The sequence below is a fragment of the Mustela nivalis genome (assembly GCF_964662115.1).
Source record: "Mustela nivalis genome assembly, chromosome: 5".
Lineage (NCBI taxonomy): Eukaryota > Metazoa > Chordata > Mammalia > Carnivora > Mustelidae > Mustela > Mustela nivalis.
The window spans coordinates 110,332,420-110,351,123 of NC_139024.1; the positions used below are offsets into that span (position 1 = coordinate 110,332,420).

At 35.8% G+C, this 18,704-nt stretch overlaps 1 protein-coding gene across 2 annotated transcripts in view; it reads right to left on the reverse strand.

Annotated features, from left to right (window-relative positions):
• LMBRD1 (LMBR1 domain containing 1) overlaps positions 1-18,704 on the reverse strand; it is a 132,588-nt gene that overhangs the window by 105,369 nt on the left and 8,515 nt on the right. The window contains exons 1-2 of one of the 2 annotated variants that reach the window (XM_082731794.1): positions 12,029-12,139; positions 9,381-9,441 (exon numbers count right to left, since the gene is read on the reverse strand). In XM_082731794.1, the coding sequence (XP_082587920.1) occupies positions 9,381-9,441; positions 12,029-12,064 (97 nt within the window). In that variant the 5' untranslated portion in view covers positions 12,065-12,139. Of the gene's footprint in view, positions 1-9,380; positions 9,442-12,028; positions 12,140-18,704 lie in introns of those variants that run through there. The other variant, XM_082731793.1, reaches the window with a different exon arrangement.

Consider the following 18,704-nt stretch of genomic DNA (forward strand, 5'->3'; position numbering starts at 1 on the left):
GTTGCTAGCAATCAACACCTGGAGGAAGGAGATGGGGAGAAACACAATTCTGAAAAGTCTCTATAATATCCGCCCCCAGCAGTCTGTGACTCAAAATAGGTGTAGAACAACTGCTCAAAATCTTTGTTTTGCTAACACTATACTCTAAATAAACTATCTTCTGGTAATCTGACCGTTCTTTTTTCATAAAGATCTCTTCTTTGTCCTGCATCAGGCTCCTGGCTCAGCAGGAATCTGCTTCTGCCTCTCTCTGTTAGCCTAATGCTCCCCCTGCTTGTGCTCTCTTTCTCTTTCAATTAAATAGATAAAATCTTAAAAAAATAAAAAAAGAATAAAGATTTCTTCCTTTAGCCCATAAATATTAATCTATAAGAAACCTAAATTAAGTAACATTTTTGTTGGCTTTGGATCAGTTCTAATGTCCAGTTGGGTTTATATACCTGTAAATTTAAAAAAAAGGTGCTGCTGCCACTATCATGAAACCGAGAAATTGCTTCTTTTACAGCTCTACTTCAAACTGATGACTATTTTCAAAGGAAAATTATTCTTAACTCCAACAGTGACAGCATTCTTCATATCCTGACATCTTTATAAAGTATGTTTTTCCTTGTAAATGTTTTTGTTAAAAGATTGCTACTAGCAAGTGAAAGATAAACAGACTATTTAGTTTAATAGTCCCACTAACATCAAAGAAAACATATTAAGAACAAGTTTTAAAATCTCATGTCCACAAAAATTGGCAAAAATTAAACTCATCAAACTTTATTTTTAAAAAACAACTTAGCAAGAACTAGCAAAAACAAGTGAACAGTCATCAACTCTTAAAAGGAAATAGACAAAAACAGTGGCAAAGAATATATAATAACTGTTATGATCTTTTCATATACACAAAACAATCTACTTTTTATAAACTTCGTATCATTAAATTATAACACACATGAAAATTAACTTTGATAAATTAGGCTTTGGGATTTTCAGACATTCTTTATTCCTCCCAACTATTGATGAAAATACCAAGACAAAGAATAACTTGGTCAATACTATGATAGTAAAATTAATCATAACAAAGCTTTTTTTTTTTTTTTAAAGAGGGTCAAAGTATAAAGATATTCTGGGAATTCTAAAAGCCTTCTAAAATTATACCATTTACCCAGCTGAAGATATTTGGGGTCAAGACTGCTAGCTGTATATCCAAATACCCATTTTCATTTCAGCTGGCATTCCCCTTTTTGTCCTTCCCCTTTTCTCCTGCTTCCTGTCTGAAATGGATATATGATAGCTTATACTCTAGCCACCATTTGGACTCTGGTGACCTTAAGATGGAAATCAGGTACTAAGGATGGAGCACAGAGGAAAACAAAACAGAAGTTTAAGATCCTCATGATGCCATAATGCTGTCATCCGAGCCCTGGATAGCCCAATTCTCGACTTATTTTAAGTGAGATTTAAAAACCACTATATTGTTTAAGCCATGTATTTCTGGTCTGTTAATGTTAGCTGCCAGGTGTAATTCCTGAAACAGAATCTGATATGCGAAATGGGGAAACTCGAACATTTCATTCCTGAACCATCCTGAGCCCTTTGTGGTCCTGCTTGTGAGCCATGAGTGTAACAGATCTCAATTAACTTGTTCAATTAACATTGAACATGATAGACTCATGAGGTGCCCCAGAATCTCCCGGGTTCAAGATACAGTTCTTGCCTTCACAGTGTAGTAGCAACTCTATCTCCCTTAATAACCAGCATCAATCACTCCAGCCCACATGGTTAACTATTATTGCCTATTCATTCAATAGAATAAGGCAACCAAATGGTCAGATGGAAATAATACCTCTAATTCAACAAAACTGTTGTTTCATCTTTGTTGGAAGTACTCTCATATGGCTATTGAAAATTCTAATCAGCAGAACTCAGCTACAAGAAACAAGTTCTGTGGCTAGTTCATTAGCACTGACTGTATAAACTGCATACTCAGTTCTATCCCTCAGTTATCAGACATGGGTACAAACTATGGGACAAAGAGATGCATGTAATGCTCACTTGTCCACAGCATTCTCTAAAATAATAAAATAATATAAAAAAAATACTGCTCAGTTCATTTTATGAAACTAGCAGGGTCTTCATAAACAAACCTGACAAAAATAGTAAGATAAAGGAAAATTACATACCAGTCTCACCTCTGAGTCGATTTTTAAAAAGAATCCCAAATAAGATAACAGCAAATCAAATCCAGCAAGAGATTTAAAAACCAAAAAAGCCATCATCATGACCAACAAAGGTTTATCCTAGGAATGCAAAGCTGACTGAAGAATAATCTGTCTATATATTACTTGAAAAATTAAAAATTCACATGATTATCTCCCCTGATAAAGTATATTCAACAAATATCTAATTAGTATATTCCAGGCACCACCCTAGGGTTCATGAATATGGCTAAATCAAAGTCCCTACTCTCTTAAGAATTCAGTGGAGGAAAAAATAAAATATTTAGAATCATTGTGTGAACTACACAAAGTACATTAAAAACAAACAAACAAACAAACAAACACCTCTTAAATAAGAAAAACACAAACAACCCAGCTAAAAAAGATAATTCAAAGAGAAAGTTTAAAAAGTCAGTACATTTTTTAAAAACATGAAATTTTATTTTCAAATAAGAGAAATGCAGATTAATGAACTATCATTTCATACTTGCCAGACTGGCAAAAACTAAAAATACATAGCAATATCAAAATTTGGCATATATATAGAACACCTGAAATTAATGGAACATTGTATGTCAGCCATACTCAAAAAAAAAGTACATTATGTTTCTAAAATTACAACTACAGTGTTGATGTCCCATGTTATCCAAATAATATTAGTCTTGTCACCAGTATTTTATTACGTTAGCATTTCCTTGCTATTCCAAGGGCTCAGGTACTATATGAACACCTTCAAATGTTCTTTTTCTCCCCTTCAATTTGGAGGTAGTATATACACATTTGGAAAATTTTGTAAAATACAAAAATATACACAAAATAAAAACTACACATAATACAACTCCCTAAATGCCACCCAATTTAATCTTTGGGACATTTTCTTATAGTCACTGATTGTATACACAGTGTGTTTATTTTTATTTGCTATGTAACTATGATAGATTGGTCCAAGTGCCAGAAAACTACAACCCGTAGGCCAAATCTGGCCCACCACTTGCTCTTATAAATAAAGTTCTACCAGAACACAACAGCAGAAACAAGAATAAAAACAAAAACAAAAACACTAAGTTTAGGATACAGAGCAAATGGAAGGTTTATAACCTTTCAATGGGAGTTAAAGTGGTATAACCACTTAGACAAATAATTTCTCATTACTTAGAATATTGAAGATGCACATAACTCTGTCCATCAACTCTATGTACATATTTTGCATATATGCAACAGGAAACATGTACAAACATGTTCAATGCAATTTTTAACAGCAAAAAATCCAAACGTCCAGACTGATTAATGTATTATATTCATAGACAATAAAAATAAGCTACACTTTATGCAAGAACATGTAAGAATCTCAGAAACATGGCTGAATGAAAACAAGCAAGTAGATTCATATAAAGTTCAAAAAAATGTAAAACTAAAGATACAGCCTGGTAGAACTAAGGCAAAGCAAGGGATTAACGGAGACTAAATTAAAATAGTGGTTACTTCTAAGGGCGCTGGAGAAGAGATGGCATCAGGGAAAGGCACATAAGAGACACGCTTAATAGATATATTGCAAATATAAAATCATTATATGTTCAATACACATCAAAACTGTCAATACTTGAAAGACTGCTATATAGTTAGCCTATAAAATGGCTCCTGATGATCCCCAAACGTTTATGCAAGCCCCTTTCCTTGAGTGTGGGCTAGATCACTGACTTGCTGATGAAAAAAACGTGACTCCTAAAATTAATTACTAAAAGACTCTGACTTCCATCTTGCTTACTCTGAGAGACCTCAACTGCCATGTTGTGAACTGCCCTATGAAAAGGTTCCTCTGGCAAGGAACCGATGTTGCTGACAACAGGCAGCTAAGACATGAAGCCAGTCCACACCCACATGAGGGTCTTGGGAGCCAACTCTCCCCAAGTGCAGCCTTAAGATGACTGTAGTCCCAACATACACAACTACAGACTTATGAGGAGAAAACCCAAGCTGAGGACCCAGATCAGCTACATCTGGATTCTTGACTCAGAGAAACTGTGAGATAATGTTTGTTTTAAGCTGCTAAATTTGGGGGTAACTTGGTACACCACAAGAGGTAACTACTACCACTGCTGATAGTACTTCACTGACTGAAACATTAAGGAGCATGATCTGACAAGATACAACTTGGAGAACAAAATTGTTTACAGGCTTTAACTTAGATTACGGACTCTGAAAAACAGTCGTTTCCCTGAAGGATTTTTTTGGCTGTTTGTTTCCTCTAACTAGGCCACTGAGTCTCATGGCATCATTATCTAGTGAACTTCTTGAGCAAATATAATTGGAAACCATTTAGAAAACTCCCCCAGCAATTAAGAATACAGTCTTTTAAAAAGGGTGAGGGAAAACAAGAAATACAACCACATCTCATCGAAAAGAACTTTACAGAACTGAAAAAGTCCCCCACATTAGTCCCAGTCTATCTTATCTAGAAAAGCAATTAAATATATTAGAGATGCTTCTAAAACAATAAAGAATCAAAAAGATGCTAGGTCAAATTTTTTCACATTAATTTTTCATATCATTGCACTGAGGTTTACTTTTCTTGCTCTTTTAGCTAATTTGAATTAAAACAGCAGCAGATATCAGCTGTTCAGCACTAATCACATGTCTCACACTCCTAATACCATAAAGCAGATATTACTTATCACTATTTCATAAGTGGAGAAGACATAGAGAAGTAAAATGACTTCAAGGTCTCACAGTTCTCTTCTCAAATTAGACACCAGAAGGTTGTAAACCCTAAGTTCAAAATGCAAAGTAAAGACCTCAGGTACAATTTTTCAGCAATTAACCAATAAGGAGTAAGGAAAAACTCCTTAAAAATTCTCTTAGGTGCTCTAAAAGGCATAGCATAGAAATAGGAATCTGAAAGTTTCTTGGTCCATCTTCTTCTTCCTTAATTCCATAACTTACTTCACCCAAATATATATAAACCTATTTTCACTACAGAAATACTGAAGCAAAAAGTAAGAACTTATGAAACACCTAATAATCTGGTATTATTTGAATAAGAGCACCCACACAATGGAAAACAATATTTTTTTAAAATATATACATATACTAGATCCCCAAAGCAGCAGTATTTTAAAGAACCAAAAACTGAACCTAACTAATCATCAATTTTAGAACAGATAAACAGTGGAATATTTACAGCAATGACAATCAATGAAGTACTGTTACCTGCAACAATACAGATCAGCCTCAAATATAATGCTGAGCACTGCAGCCAAACAGAAAACAATACATATGAATTCAACTGATATCTAGACAAAAAATGACAGCCCAAGAATCAGTGTCAATTGAAAAAAGTGCCTGTAGGATAAAGTCATAGGACAACTACAAAAGCCTGAACACAACAGTCTCGCGTAAGTCTTATGGTTTCAGTTCTCTCTGTTTCTACAACTTCTGTATAAATGCAAAATCAACATAAAAAGTTAGAAAAACTATTAAAATGAAAATTCACTTAAAATAAAATGTTCAGAGAAAGAGTTAAAACTAAAATTTCAAGAATGTTTAGAGAAAATACTGGATAAACACTTATAATAAAGTACCATAGAAAGTAAAAATTTGAAGGTAAAAATAAATTGAAACATAAAAATAGGACTCAGATAAAAGGCTAAACACAATATGTAAGAAATAAAATCTTCAATAGGTTCAAACATAGGATTAACAGAACTGAGAACAAAACAGTAAGACAAGAGCAGACTTTTAAAGGAAAATATCGAAGAAGTTTAAAGACATAAATGAAGAAACAAAACATTCAAAAAGGAAAAAAGGACTGAAATGTTTCTGGGATGCATACAACATCCTCAGATGAGGGGGTCTCCTTCTAAGAAAACAAATATAGGACAAAAGGGCAGAATTGAGTAACTTTACTCTCCCACCCTTCAACAAGCTCCAGGAACCTGTATTTCCTAGCAGTCAGTTTCAGATAACTGGACTGTTCGTAACAAATGAAGAGCTAGAGGAGAACCAGTAGGTAGAAGCAGTAATTCACCGGACTTTTACAAGCTGTTCAGGAAAAAAAAAAAAAACACCCAAAGTACCCAAAACATGAAAATTATTTTCACATTAATACCAAAATGTTGTTAGCCTTTCCACTAGCAGTTACTAAATTTTCCACCACCAAGCACTCACCAGTGAGGAGCACTTTCATTCAGAAAAGTCCCTTTTGAAGCAGTAATAATTCCATTAGATGTCTACCTCAGAGTACACATCTTTTTAATATTCTGCGAGAAGGGAAGCACACATAAATTGTACTTGTGAGAAGCACTGTGCTATTTTACTTATGAGCTACACTAGTCACTTTCTTTCAAAGAAAACCATTTTTTTACTTGAAAGAACTGACAGACAAACCATAATTATCTAGACTTGAGTATTAGATGGACTTTTTCAAAAAATGAATAAAGTGACCCTGTCACTTCAAAGAAAAAAAGTGACAGTAGTTGCTGCCAATGATAAAACCCAGGCTTTCAAAAGAAAATTAGGATTTTTGGAAAACTTGAATCCACCACCCTAAGCCATATGTCTTTCCAATACTTGAACACATTTGATACAACAGTGGTGACACTAATGGAATAGGGAATTCATTAACAGAAATTAGAATCTCTCTGGATATAACCTAGCATTCCTTATTATTTAAAAGGTCCCAGGTGATTTTTGAAGCTGCCTTAGGTGTTCAGTGCTGCTAAGCATTCGCACAGGAAACATCCCCAGAACCATTTATTAAAAGGGAGCTTACTTAATGTCACAAAGCTCCAGTTTAGGAAATAAAATCCACTTTAGGTTATGCCACTCACTAACAAGGGGATCATTAATATCTCTAAATATCAATTTTCTCCATCTGTAAAATGTAGAAAACACTTCCCAAAAGATGACATTCATGAAAATTAGGCAAAATGTTGAATGTGAAAGTCTCGTACAGTTCTTGGCAAGGTTAGACAATGAAATGTGTTGGTATGTTAGGAGAGATTAGATGAACTATGGAATCTCAAAGAGGGGATGTATAAAAATAGTGCTTTGAATTATTTGGAGTCCATGCTGTCCTCAGGATCCAGGAGGAGACAGCTAACAGGCAGTTAGATAATATCTAGCATTTTTGGAGAAACAGCTGGGCTTGAGGATAGGAACTATTTCAGAAGCTATACAATTCTTTTAGACTCCTCACTGTAGGTCACCATCTAAGTCAAAGTGGACATAACTACTTTATGACAACAACCATTAATACTATTGAATAAACCCTGCTTTGGATCTAGTCATCAAGAAATCTTCTATCATTATTTGGCTTTTCATACAAGTTCCTTCCCTAGATCAGTATCTCAACTATCCTACCCAAGGTAGTTACATTTCTAACTACGAATCAAGTTCTGCAGAAAATAAAACCCTAATTCCTTAGCCAGCTATTGTTGGTAATGATTAACTTATTTCCCATGCATTTAAAATACCTGGGACATACTACCCTTAGGAGAATTGAGCAAAACACTCACTAAAATCATTTTGGTAGACCTAATTCTCTCCATAAAATAAATGGAAGGGCTGCATGAATTAACATTCTTATTTATAAGTCTTTGTAACCTTGGTTGCAATGGATTAATCCAGTAGCCTCTAGGTTCAGTGATAAGATATGGCTCAGAGACCTGTACTGCACCAAGATAAAAGCTGCTTTATCTTGTAAATACACTTTACTGTCACAAAGGAGAGAGGCTCTATTCCCCCACAATTGTTTTTGAAGTGTTTTATATCCTCCCAAAATTTATATTGAAAGGCAACATTTTGCTTAATATAGCACCATTTCAAAGGTTTTAACACAAGAGGTCAAATTTATATTTAAATAATTTATATTTATATATAAATATTTTTAAATATAAATTTAATGTATTCATCAGAAATAATGAATTCTACATTAAAATACCACAAAATATTTCTAAAGTACACATCAAAGGGATAGAATTTCATGGGTCTTTAGATTTCAGATTAGGAGAAAAGGCAAAGGTAGAGCCAAAGCAGCTAAATTAAAACTCAAAGAAACCCAAAAATAAATAAATAAATAAATAAAATTCAAAGAAACCCTTGAAAAAATTATCCCATCAAAAGAAGCTTCTATAAGCTGGTATTTTTTAGTTTCCAATTTAGTGTCCTACTAAAATCTTATTCAACATCTTGATTAGTTGATGAAAAAAATGACATCTCTTCACTTACACATTTTTTTAAAGATTTTATTTATTTCAGAGACAGAGTGAGTAAGAGAGCAAAGGGCGGGGGGCAGACGGAGAGAGAGAGAAAGAGAGAAGCAGGCTCCCCGCTGAGCAGGGAACCAGATGCGGGGCTGGATCCCAGGACCCTAAGATCACAGCCTGAGCCAAAGGCAGACGCTTAACTGACTGAGTCATCCAGGCGCCCCAGCACTTACACACTTTTTTAAAGACTTATTTTTATTTTAAGGAGAGAGAGTGAGAATACACATACACTCAGGGGAACGGGGCAAAGAGAGAGGGAGAGAAAGAATCCAAGACAGATTCCTTGCTGAGTGCACACCTGACATGACTGAATTCCAGCACCCTGAAATCATGATGTGAGCTGAAATCAAGAGTCTGATGCTTAACCAACTGAGCCACCCAGAAGCCCCCACGCTTACACACTTTTATAAAAACACAAGTCTTATGCACATTCAAAGAGAAAATCTGGGAAACACTTAGGTGCTTACTATAAAGCTTTTGTAATTGAACATTCAGGAAGGCAGAGGGAAGGCCTAATCAACCAGAATCCCTTAAACTGGCTCTGTATAGTACAATAAAGTTGATGTTACAAACTCCCTGGGGTACCCTTTACTCGTGTCAATACTTAGAAAGAATGTCTAGAAAACTGAGATTTTTAAAATCAAGAGCGCAAGTAGAAAACTGGTATTGTTAACAAAGGAAGACACTTGAGATTTAAAGTAACTTGACTGAAACTCCAAAAAGACATTACAAGTGAGCTTAAATGAAGCAAAGTAGGTTCAAAGTTTCCAGATTATAAGACTGAAGGCTGTATTTCTTACTCCTGGCGTTGAAACAATAATCACAAGTGTGGTATCAAAATAAATGTTTATACACAGCTTAATTCTACTACTTGGTTAGCAGCCCAGATAGGAAATGAAACTGAAATACTTACTGTAGTAACCATATAACACAGTGTCCTCAATCTGTCTGCTGACATTAGCATTGGCCCAGTCCTAGGATAAAAGGAAACAATAGAAATATTAATGAAACATCCACTTGTTTAGCAATTATGATTAAGTTTTAATATGACTGAACGTCACAAGTGTATCATCAACTCAACCAAGTCTGTGCCTTCAATAATTGAGAAAACAGATAAATAAACACACAAATTTCAATAGATAAATGCTGGGATAAGATGACAATATAGTTCTATGGAAACTCATAAGCAGGAGGCATCTAACTCGGCATGAAGATCAGGGACGGCTTCCCAAAATGACTCTAAAGTGAATAATGAAGGAAGAAAGGTCGTCCTCAGAGAAAAGGAGAAAAAAACAGTAGGAAGGATGAAAGAGAGAAGAAACACAAAGGCAAGTTTGAAAAAAACTGCAAGCAGTTAAATATAGATTCATTACAGCTGTTAGAAAAGTAAGAAAAAGCTGGTGGAACAAGGCAGAGAAGGACACAGGTCTAAGGGACTCATGGAACATGCCAAGTATTTTTGGACTTTGTCCTAAGGGCAACAGAAAATAGTGATGAATTTCTATACAGAGAGTGAAATATGATTTGTATTCTAGAAAGAAAATATTTGAGCACAACATATTTTTTTTAAAAATATGTAAAAGAACAATCTAAACTTCTTTGCATTCATCCCACACAAGTATTCTTTAAATTAGTAATTTAACTTAGAAAACGTAATTCAAATTAATCTTGTCAAATAGAAAAAATATCTGTATACTAATGAATCAGAACTCAGGTTATAACGGCAAGTCTTTTTGTCAAATGTCCTAAACTTTATGCATATGAAAAATTAAACCTGGAAAGTCTAAGTGACTACTGCTATTAAGTATTAATATCCAGGTCATCTCTTTCCTATAAACACTTTAAGAGCTCAAAACGGTATCAACATCTCATTACACTGGCACTTAAGGAAGGATATCAACATTTTAATCTCCTAAAATAACTGGTTTTTTCTTTTTTTTCACCTACAATGAATTCTAAGCAAGGAACATCTATGAATTTCTTACTGACAAATTCCTAAAAGAACAAAAATGTGGAAAATCCAAATTTAGCACTACAAAAGCAAAATCTTGACAGAGAAAGTAAAATAAAAATAGTACTTTTCCGATAGCAATCAAGATTATAAAAAAAACTTAATAAGCTAAATAAAAACTTTGTTAACTCTTTAAAGAAAACTAAATTATAGAATATTAAAAAAAACTAAATCGGAAGTCACATGTTCCTACATGAAAAGATTATAAGTAACAAATCCCTCCAAATTAACCTATAAAAACTATATATACTGTCGATCCAAATCCCAATATACTAAGAGGCAGAGTATTTTGACACGCTAATTACAAAAATCATCTGTAGAACATATAGGCAAGAGCTAGGAAATTTTTTGTAAAGGACCAACTATGAGGAATTTACCCCATTACTAGATTTTATTAATAAAACATGAAAATCTATTATTATAGTAACCTTTCATTTACCCAAGTGGCAAAATTTAAAACATGTTATTAATGGCAAATGTAGAGGGAAAGTCATCACCTACACAGCAAGAAAAATCGTCTACAATCTAGACATTCTAGATTCTAAATCCTAAATCCTAAAAAGAGTCACACAAATCAGGACAGATTAACAGTAAACAGATAAGTTTTAAAGACAAATAGTACCATCTAATGAATGATCTTAAGAGCTCTTACTGGGTTGCATAACAAGTTACCAAAATGGGGTCTCCCCTTCCCATACAGTAGGAGGAGCTCTCCCCATCTCTATTACTCACAGGATTAAAGGGGCCCAAAGTCTCTAGGTGCTCAGCATCTGGAATGTCCAAGCACCTCATGCACCCTTGTATCTAAGTTCACGCCACCTGGCACCCAAGTCCTTACTGTTTACCTATCTGCAAGGCCATTCTCCTTGCCTTGTAAGAAGGGAGAACCAAAGAAGGTAGATAGAGGTACCTCTGCTGAAGCACCTGTACTTTGGGAAAGCTCACCTTACTACAGAATAACGCAGAATATCAAGAATTTAAGAACCTGTGCACTTGCTGACCCTAATCCTCATAAATTCCAGCCTATACCAAATAATGTTTATTGTTCCCTTTGGTCCTAACCCAGCAACATTCAATGCAGTGTTTTTTAAAAAAGAAATTAAGAAACAGTAATAACTAGAAACAAACTAAATGCCTGAGGAGAAACTGTATAGACATTAAAAACAATGAAATCTGCATAAACTGGTATATGTAGATATCCATGAAGTACTTTTGGTGGGGGGAGCCACAGAATAAACTACAACTAAAAGTTTCAACTCGTGCAATCTTTGCCTAAAAAATAAAACATTCATACATATATCCATACATATACAAAAAAAAAAAAAAATGGAACAGTGCTTTTGCCAAATGGAAAGCACTAGAGATGTTTCTGTGCAATAACTGGAAATTTTTTCATCAATGATTCAAGTATCCAAAGAGGTATGTACATAATCAAAACTTCAGTTCCTAACAGTTTCTTTAGTTACTATACATGCACAAAACAGAATTCTAAAAAGATTTTTGAGAGGCACCTGGGTGGCTCCATCATTAAGAGTCTGCCTTCGACTCACGTCATGATCCTGGGGTGCTGGGATCGAGCCCCGCATCAGGCTGACAGCTCAGGGGGGAGCCTGCTTCTCCCCCTCCCTCTGCCTGCTGCTCCCCCTACTTGTGCTCACTGTCTCTCTGTCCAAAAAAAAATAAAAAATAAAAAAATTGTGAATCTTAACGATTTTTTGAAACAGAAAGTAATTCACCTATTCCTGCACAAGCTACCTTCCAATTTCCAAAATAGTCCCATAAGGTATTAATGTACCCACTGAGAACTACTTTAAGTTAAATTTCAAATTAAGCAAGACCCCAACCTCAGAAAAAAGTTAAAAGAAGAAAGAATGTAGGCTTTTTAAAGCCAAAGATTCACTGACACTTAGAACCTTTTACCCTGCAAGTTCTTTTTTGTTAAACCAAATCTTACAGTAATAAGAAAATATTAACATTACTATTTTAAGCCTAAAAATATGCGTAAAATATACAACATCATTCAAGTACTATTAGTGCATTTGGCTTTTATACCCTGTCTTGCCTCCAAGGTACATACTGTCAAAAGAGCTTAATTTATGAAACCTTCCTCCTTTTACATTTTGAGAACCACTATGCCCTTGATACATATTCTAGACCACGGCCTCCCAAATTAGAGACCAAAAGAAACTACAGAGTGATTTAAGACTGGAAGGGTTGGAAGAAAAAGAATACTAGAGAATATTAAAGAATATTTCAGATGAAAGGGAAAGAAAATAAATTCCACAGAACACAGATGCAGCGGGTCATGTATGTAAAATTTACTTTCCTATTCTTCAAGATGACTTTTAGAAATGCTCAGCCCAACCCAAAAGTATACAACTCTCCTCAATTTCACCTGATATTCTCACCTTAGACCAGTGGCTTTCACTCAGGGGTGACTTTGTCCCCGAGAGGGATTTGGCAATAGAGTCCCAGGAGGTCAGGAGAGTGTTGGTGTACTAGCGGCATCTTATGGGTAGAGGCAAAGATCTGCTGTCTATGATGCCCAGGACAAAATCCACAACAAAGATGACTAGCACAAAACGTCAACGCCTAAGAAACAGTGACTTTGAGGTCCCTAAAACAATCTGGAGTCAAAAGACAGGAACTAACTCAACTTACCACCAAATCTAAAACCTACTTCCATCTGTATTCAAATGTCAGTCCTTCCTTCCGCCAAGTACCTATACTCCTATTTATAGTCACTCCTTTCACATTAAGACCTCCACCCTTTTGCTTTCTCAAAAACACCGTACCTGCAATACTATCTTCTCTTCCCTCTAGAAATTTCTCCTACTCCACTGAATCCTTAAGTAAACAAACCCTGGTAATTTCCACTAAACACAGGGATATACACATAACCACCTCAAATAAAAATACCCGCCTTGGCCCCACTTCTTACTCCCTTAGAAAACAGAAGTTCTTGAAAAGTTTTCAGCATTCCCTATCACTCTGTCCACAGTTAACACACTCCAACCCTAATGCTCCACTGAAATTATTTTCTTGTTCTTTGATCACCACTGACCAAAACCAGCAGTCACTTCTCTACCCCTCTCACTACACCTCTCAACACCACTTCCAACTCCCTACTTGACACCTCCACTTGAATATTTAGGATAGGCACTCTGAAGGTACTTTGTCCAAAATACAGCTCTTTTAACATGACTTAAACATCGTAAACAATTTGGCTCCCGTCTTCCTCTTGAACTTAGCTGGTACCAAAGTGAAACCTCCAACACTACACTTCAGCCAAATAGGCCAAACTCACCTCTGTCTAAAAGCTTCTGTATTTGCTGTTCCCTCTCCCTTTCACCTCTGGACCTTCACCTAACTGGTTCTTCCTCATCCAGGTCTGATCTCGAGTAACCTGTTTCAGCAATTTGGCCTTCCTGTACCCCTATCTGAATTACCCAAAACTTAGATTTCCATAGCAATCTGTTATATTTCCTCATAAAACATATTGCTCTAAAGTCAGCTTGTTTTGTTTACTGTCGGCCTGATCTCACAGAATGTAAGCTCCATGAAAACAGCAGCCTCATTTATTAATCTCCCGCACCCATGGGTGTCAGGTATATTCTACGCTTAATAGGTATTAATAAATGTATTTAAGCTGCAGTGAAGAATACAAACTTCTAAGACACAGTTTGAGAGTACAAATGAGGCAATACTGGAGAGTTAAACCCAGACATCCAACACCAACATGCCATGAAGAGAGATTAATCATTGGAGGAAGGGATTTAGATATGAACATTTTAGCTGTCAAAACACAAAATGTTTCAATGCCGTATCTTAACTACTAATTTTTTTTTTTAAGATTTTTATTTATTTGACAGACAGATCACAAGTAGGCAGAGAGGCAGGCAGAGAGAGAGAAAGGTGGAGGCAGGCTCCGATGCGAGGCTCGATCCTAGGACCCTAGGGATCATGACCTGAGCTGAAGGCAGAGGCTTTAACCATTGAGCCACCCAGGCGCCCCTTAACTACTAATTCTTTTTAAAAAATGTTTACACATTGTATAAAATAAAAAATACTTATTCATGATAATGTCAATTTTTAATTTTTTTTGTGACTGTACATTTTGTGTTATATCATTATCCAAAGTTATTGGACAACTATATAAGACACTGTAACAAAACACTTACAGCTATTCTTTAAGGTTTTTTGTTTTGTTTTGTTTTGTTTTTTAATCTGAAAAGTTAATTGTTCTGTAAAAGAACTAGAAACAAATTATCTGACTAAAATTATTCATAGTGCCATGTGTAGAGAAAAAAAAAAATGGAAAACAACTCATGCATTATTACAATATACCCCTGCCATAAGGAGGAAGAGAAAGCAAAGAAGGGAACTAACAAAATAGAAAAGTATTGTTCACTACCTGGTTATAGGAAAGCTTGAGCACCCTCCATTCACAATCACTGACATCTGCAATTTCCAAGTAATTTATATCTTATAAACAAGACTACAATCATTTAAAGACTTCAAAATACTGGAGATGAAAATGGATAAAATGAATACATATATTCATTTAGGAGTAAGAAATGCACATCATAAAAATTAAGATAAAATGTAATTCATTATAGAAAACAATTACCAACTTGTACATTTCTCCTAAGTAATAAGGAAGGATAGGATAGGTTAAAGCTATTATGGCATACTTTTACTCTAATATGGCTGAACTTACAATTGTGGTATGAAGTCTGAAGAACTAATTCTTAAACATTTGTATTTGTTTTTCTTTCACTAAGCACCTCAAGAAATTTCATCAGTAACTCTTTGGAGAAAATACTTTCTACAAATTATTAGGAAAAAGTTTTTTAAAAGTCCATTCAGTTCTACTTTTAAGCATTAACAAAGATGCCCTTCAAATGAAAACTCATGAATTTCACTAGTCCCCCAGCCTCTCACCTAAAAAAACAAAGAGAAAGAAAGGGAAGAAATGTTTTAAGATACCAAGAAAAAAAGCATCAAAGTATTGGGGAGCAAAAACTGATATATTATCTCAGCTCTAAAGTAACTAAAAATAGAACAAAATAGAGATAAGTAAATGCAAAGTAGAAAAAAAGAGAACATAAAATTAATAAATAATCTGATAAAGAAAGAAGTCTGTAATAAGTAGAGGGAAAAACTAACATTTTTCTCTTGTAATTACTGGTACCACATTTACATTAAGCAAATATAAAATAAGCACATTAACTACAGTTATACATTTTCTTCTCTTAGGGAACAGTTAATAAAACATGTGCCCTAATTTTTTACAGGTTAATAGTTTTGCTTTTGTAGTGGGTGAATTCTCAAACTCTTGCTCAACCAAGTAGACTGCATCTCACAAACAAAAATTAGTACCCAGTGACTATTAATTTAAGCATAGTCCCAAACAACTATGTAATCCAAGAGAAAGTTCAAAATTTCATGAAAATACTTAGAAATTTCAAAGAAACATATTCCCCTACAAAATCTAAACAAACCAAATATTATAAATTCAAAATGAAGAAATCTCCTATTCAATCAATAATTATATAAGGGATAATACAACTTCTATATCAGATCTATCTATCTCTGTATCTTTATAGTACCCACTGAGAATATGTATGTATATATATATATATATATATTCTAGTGAACAAAGAGCTCTGAAGCCAGATTGCAGAGCTTCAAATCTTGGCTATAACACCTACAGGCTGTATAACCTTAAAGAGGTTACTTTACCTCTCCAGACTTTGGTTTCTTATCCGTAAAAACATGGATAATACTATACCTCACAGGGTTGTTTGGGAGGTTAAAGAGTGGTAATATATTATTAACCACTGAGAACAGGATCTGACAGAGTAAATATTCAATAGATGTTAATTATTATCTTCATACAGCACTTGGCACATGCTAAGTGCTCAACTAATACTTGCTAAATAAATTAGCTAACTGGGGTGCCTGGGTGGCTAAGTTGGGTAAGCACCTGACGGGCTCAGGTCATGATCTCAGGATGCTGGGATTGAATCCGGCATTTCAGGCTGTGTGTTCAGTGGGTCAGTTTGTTCTCTTCCCTTTCTCTCTGCCCCCCCATTGCTCATGCTCCCAGAAAGGGAAGGTACGTACACTCTCTCTCTAATAAATGAAGTCTTTTAAAAATAAATAAGTAAATTAGTAACGTACAGTAAATAACTAATTTTCACAGCAATCATAATATATCTAAACCTAACTACAAAAATGTTTTCAAATTTTTTAAGTCCAGGTGTATCTGGGTGGCTCAGTGGGTTAAAGACTCTGCCTTAGCTCAGGTCATGATGCCAGGGTCCTGGGATCAAGCCCTACATTAGGCTCTCAGCTGGGAGCCTGCTTCCCCTTCTCTCCCTCTCTCTGCCTACCTCTCTGCCTACTTGTGATCTCTGCCAGATAAATAATAAGATTTTATTTAAGTCCAACTGGCTCAATTCAGGAACTTATTTTGGAAGCAGGCAACACTGCGTTATCTGAAATAATATTTCATTCAAGTATTTAAGTATCTACTTTGTGCTAAACACCTGGGATACATCAATAAAAAAGACACAGTTCCTACATCAAGAAACTTAAACTGTTGGGCGCCCAGTAAGTTAAGCAACTGCTTTCAGCTCAGGTCATGATCCCAGAGCACCCAGATCGAGTCCTGCATTAGGCGCCCCGCTTCATGGGGAGTTTGCTTCTCACTCTGACATTCTCCTCTCTCATGCTCTCTCTCACTGTCTCTCTCAAATAAATAAATAAATTTTATTAAAAAAAGGAAACTTAAGCTATTAAGAAACTTAAAAACGGCTGCTGGGAAGATGGTGGAGTAGGAGGACCCTGCACTCACCTCTTGCCACATGGCCATCTAGAGAACACCCACATGAGCATAAGTAACCCAGAAAATAACCAGAAAACTGGTAGAACAGACTCTCTGCAGGCTGACATAGACAAGAGGCCACAGTGAGGCAGATCCACCCCCTCTGATCACTCTTTGCAAGATCTCCTCAAAGCAGTGCCACAAGCTTGGCAGTGTGTGCACAGTCCAGACAATGGTCAGCACCACCCCAAAGTGAGTCCTGCTCCAGGGAGAGGGGAGGATAACCACACACCAGTCTGAGTATGAGCCCAACAGTGGGCTGGGGGCAGGCAGCTGGTCTAACTGCAGGCCCCGCCCACCAACAAAACCTTCCCTGGGGCAGGGGTCTAGGGGGGGTTGGGGGGGATGGGACAACAACACAGGGAAAGTGCCTGAAGTTTGGTGCTACTTCATCTATGGTAAATGCCTGGTCTTACTCAATTCAAGCCCAAGGCAGCCCCAGACTGGACCACTAACACAACCAGCACCAGACTCTGCCCACAATTGGCAGAGAGCCATTGCAGGCTGAACTGAAGGCAAACACAACTCCACCACAACGGTAGGACATCTTCGTACACACATCAGAGATTCCCCTGAAGCGCCATTTTCTGGTGAAAAGGAGACATTACGCTGCAGAACCTCTTCTTCATGAAGCCACTACTCTCAAGTGCGGGAAACATAGCTAACTTTCCTAACACAGAGAAATAGAGACAGCAATAAACAAAATGAGGAGACAGAGGAATGTGTCCAAAATTAAAGAGTGGAAGAAAATAAGAGCAAGAGACCTAAGTGAAATGGAGATGAGTAATATGTCTGATAGTGAATTTAAAGTAATGCTCATAAAGATACTTGCTAGAATTGAGAAAGGAGTGCAGAACCTCCATAAGATCCTCTACTAAGAGAAGGTAGACGTAAAAAAGAACCAATAAGAGCTATGGGATTCACTAAATGGGAATAAAAATAGACTACCTGGAATAAATAGTAAATAAGAGGAAGTAGAAGAACAGCAACCACCTGGAGGACAACAGAGTAATGGAAAGTAATCAAGCTGAGAAGACGGGAAGGAAGAAAAAAATACACAAAATGAGAATAGACCCAGGGAGCTCAGCAACACTTGTCAAGCACAACAGTTGCAAGATAGGGATCCCAGAAGGTAAAAAGCAAGAAAAGGGGGCAGAAGATTTTGTGAGGAAATAATAGCTGAAAACTTTCTGAATCTGGGGAAGGAAAGAAAAATCCAGATCTGGGAAGTCCCCAACAAAACCAACCCAAAGAGTTCTACACCAAGACACAAAGTAAATAAGATGGCTAAAAGTAGAGACAAAAAGAATTTTCAAAGCAGCAAGAGAAAGGAA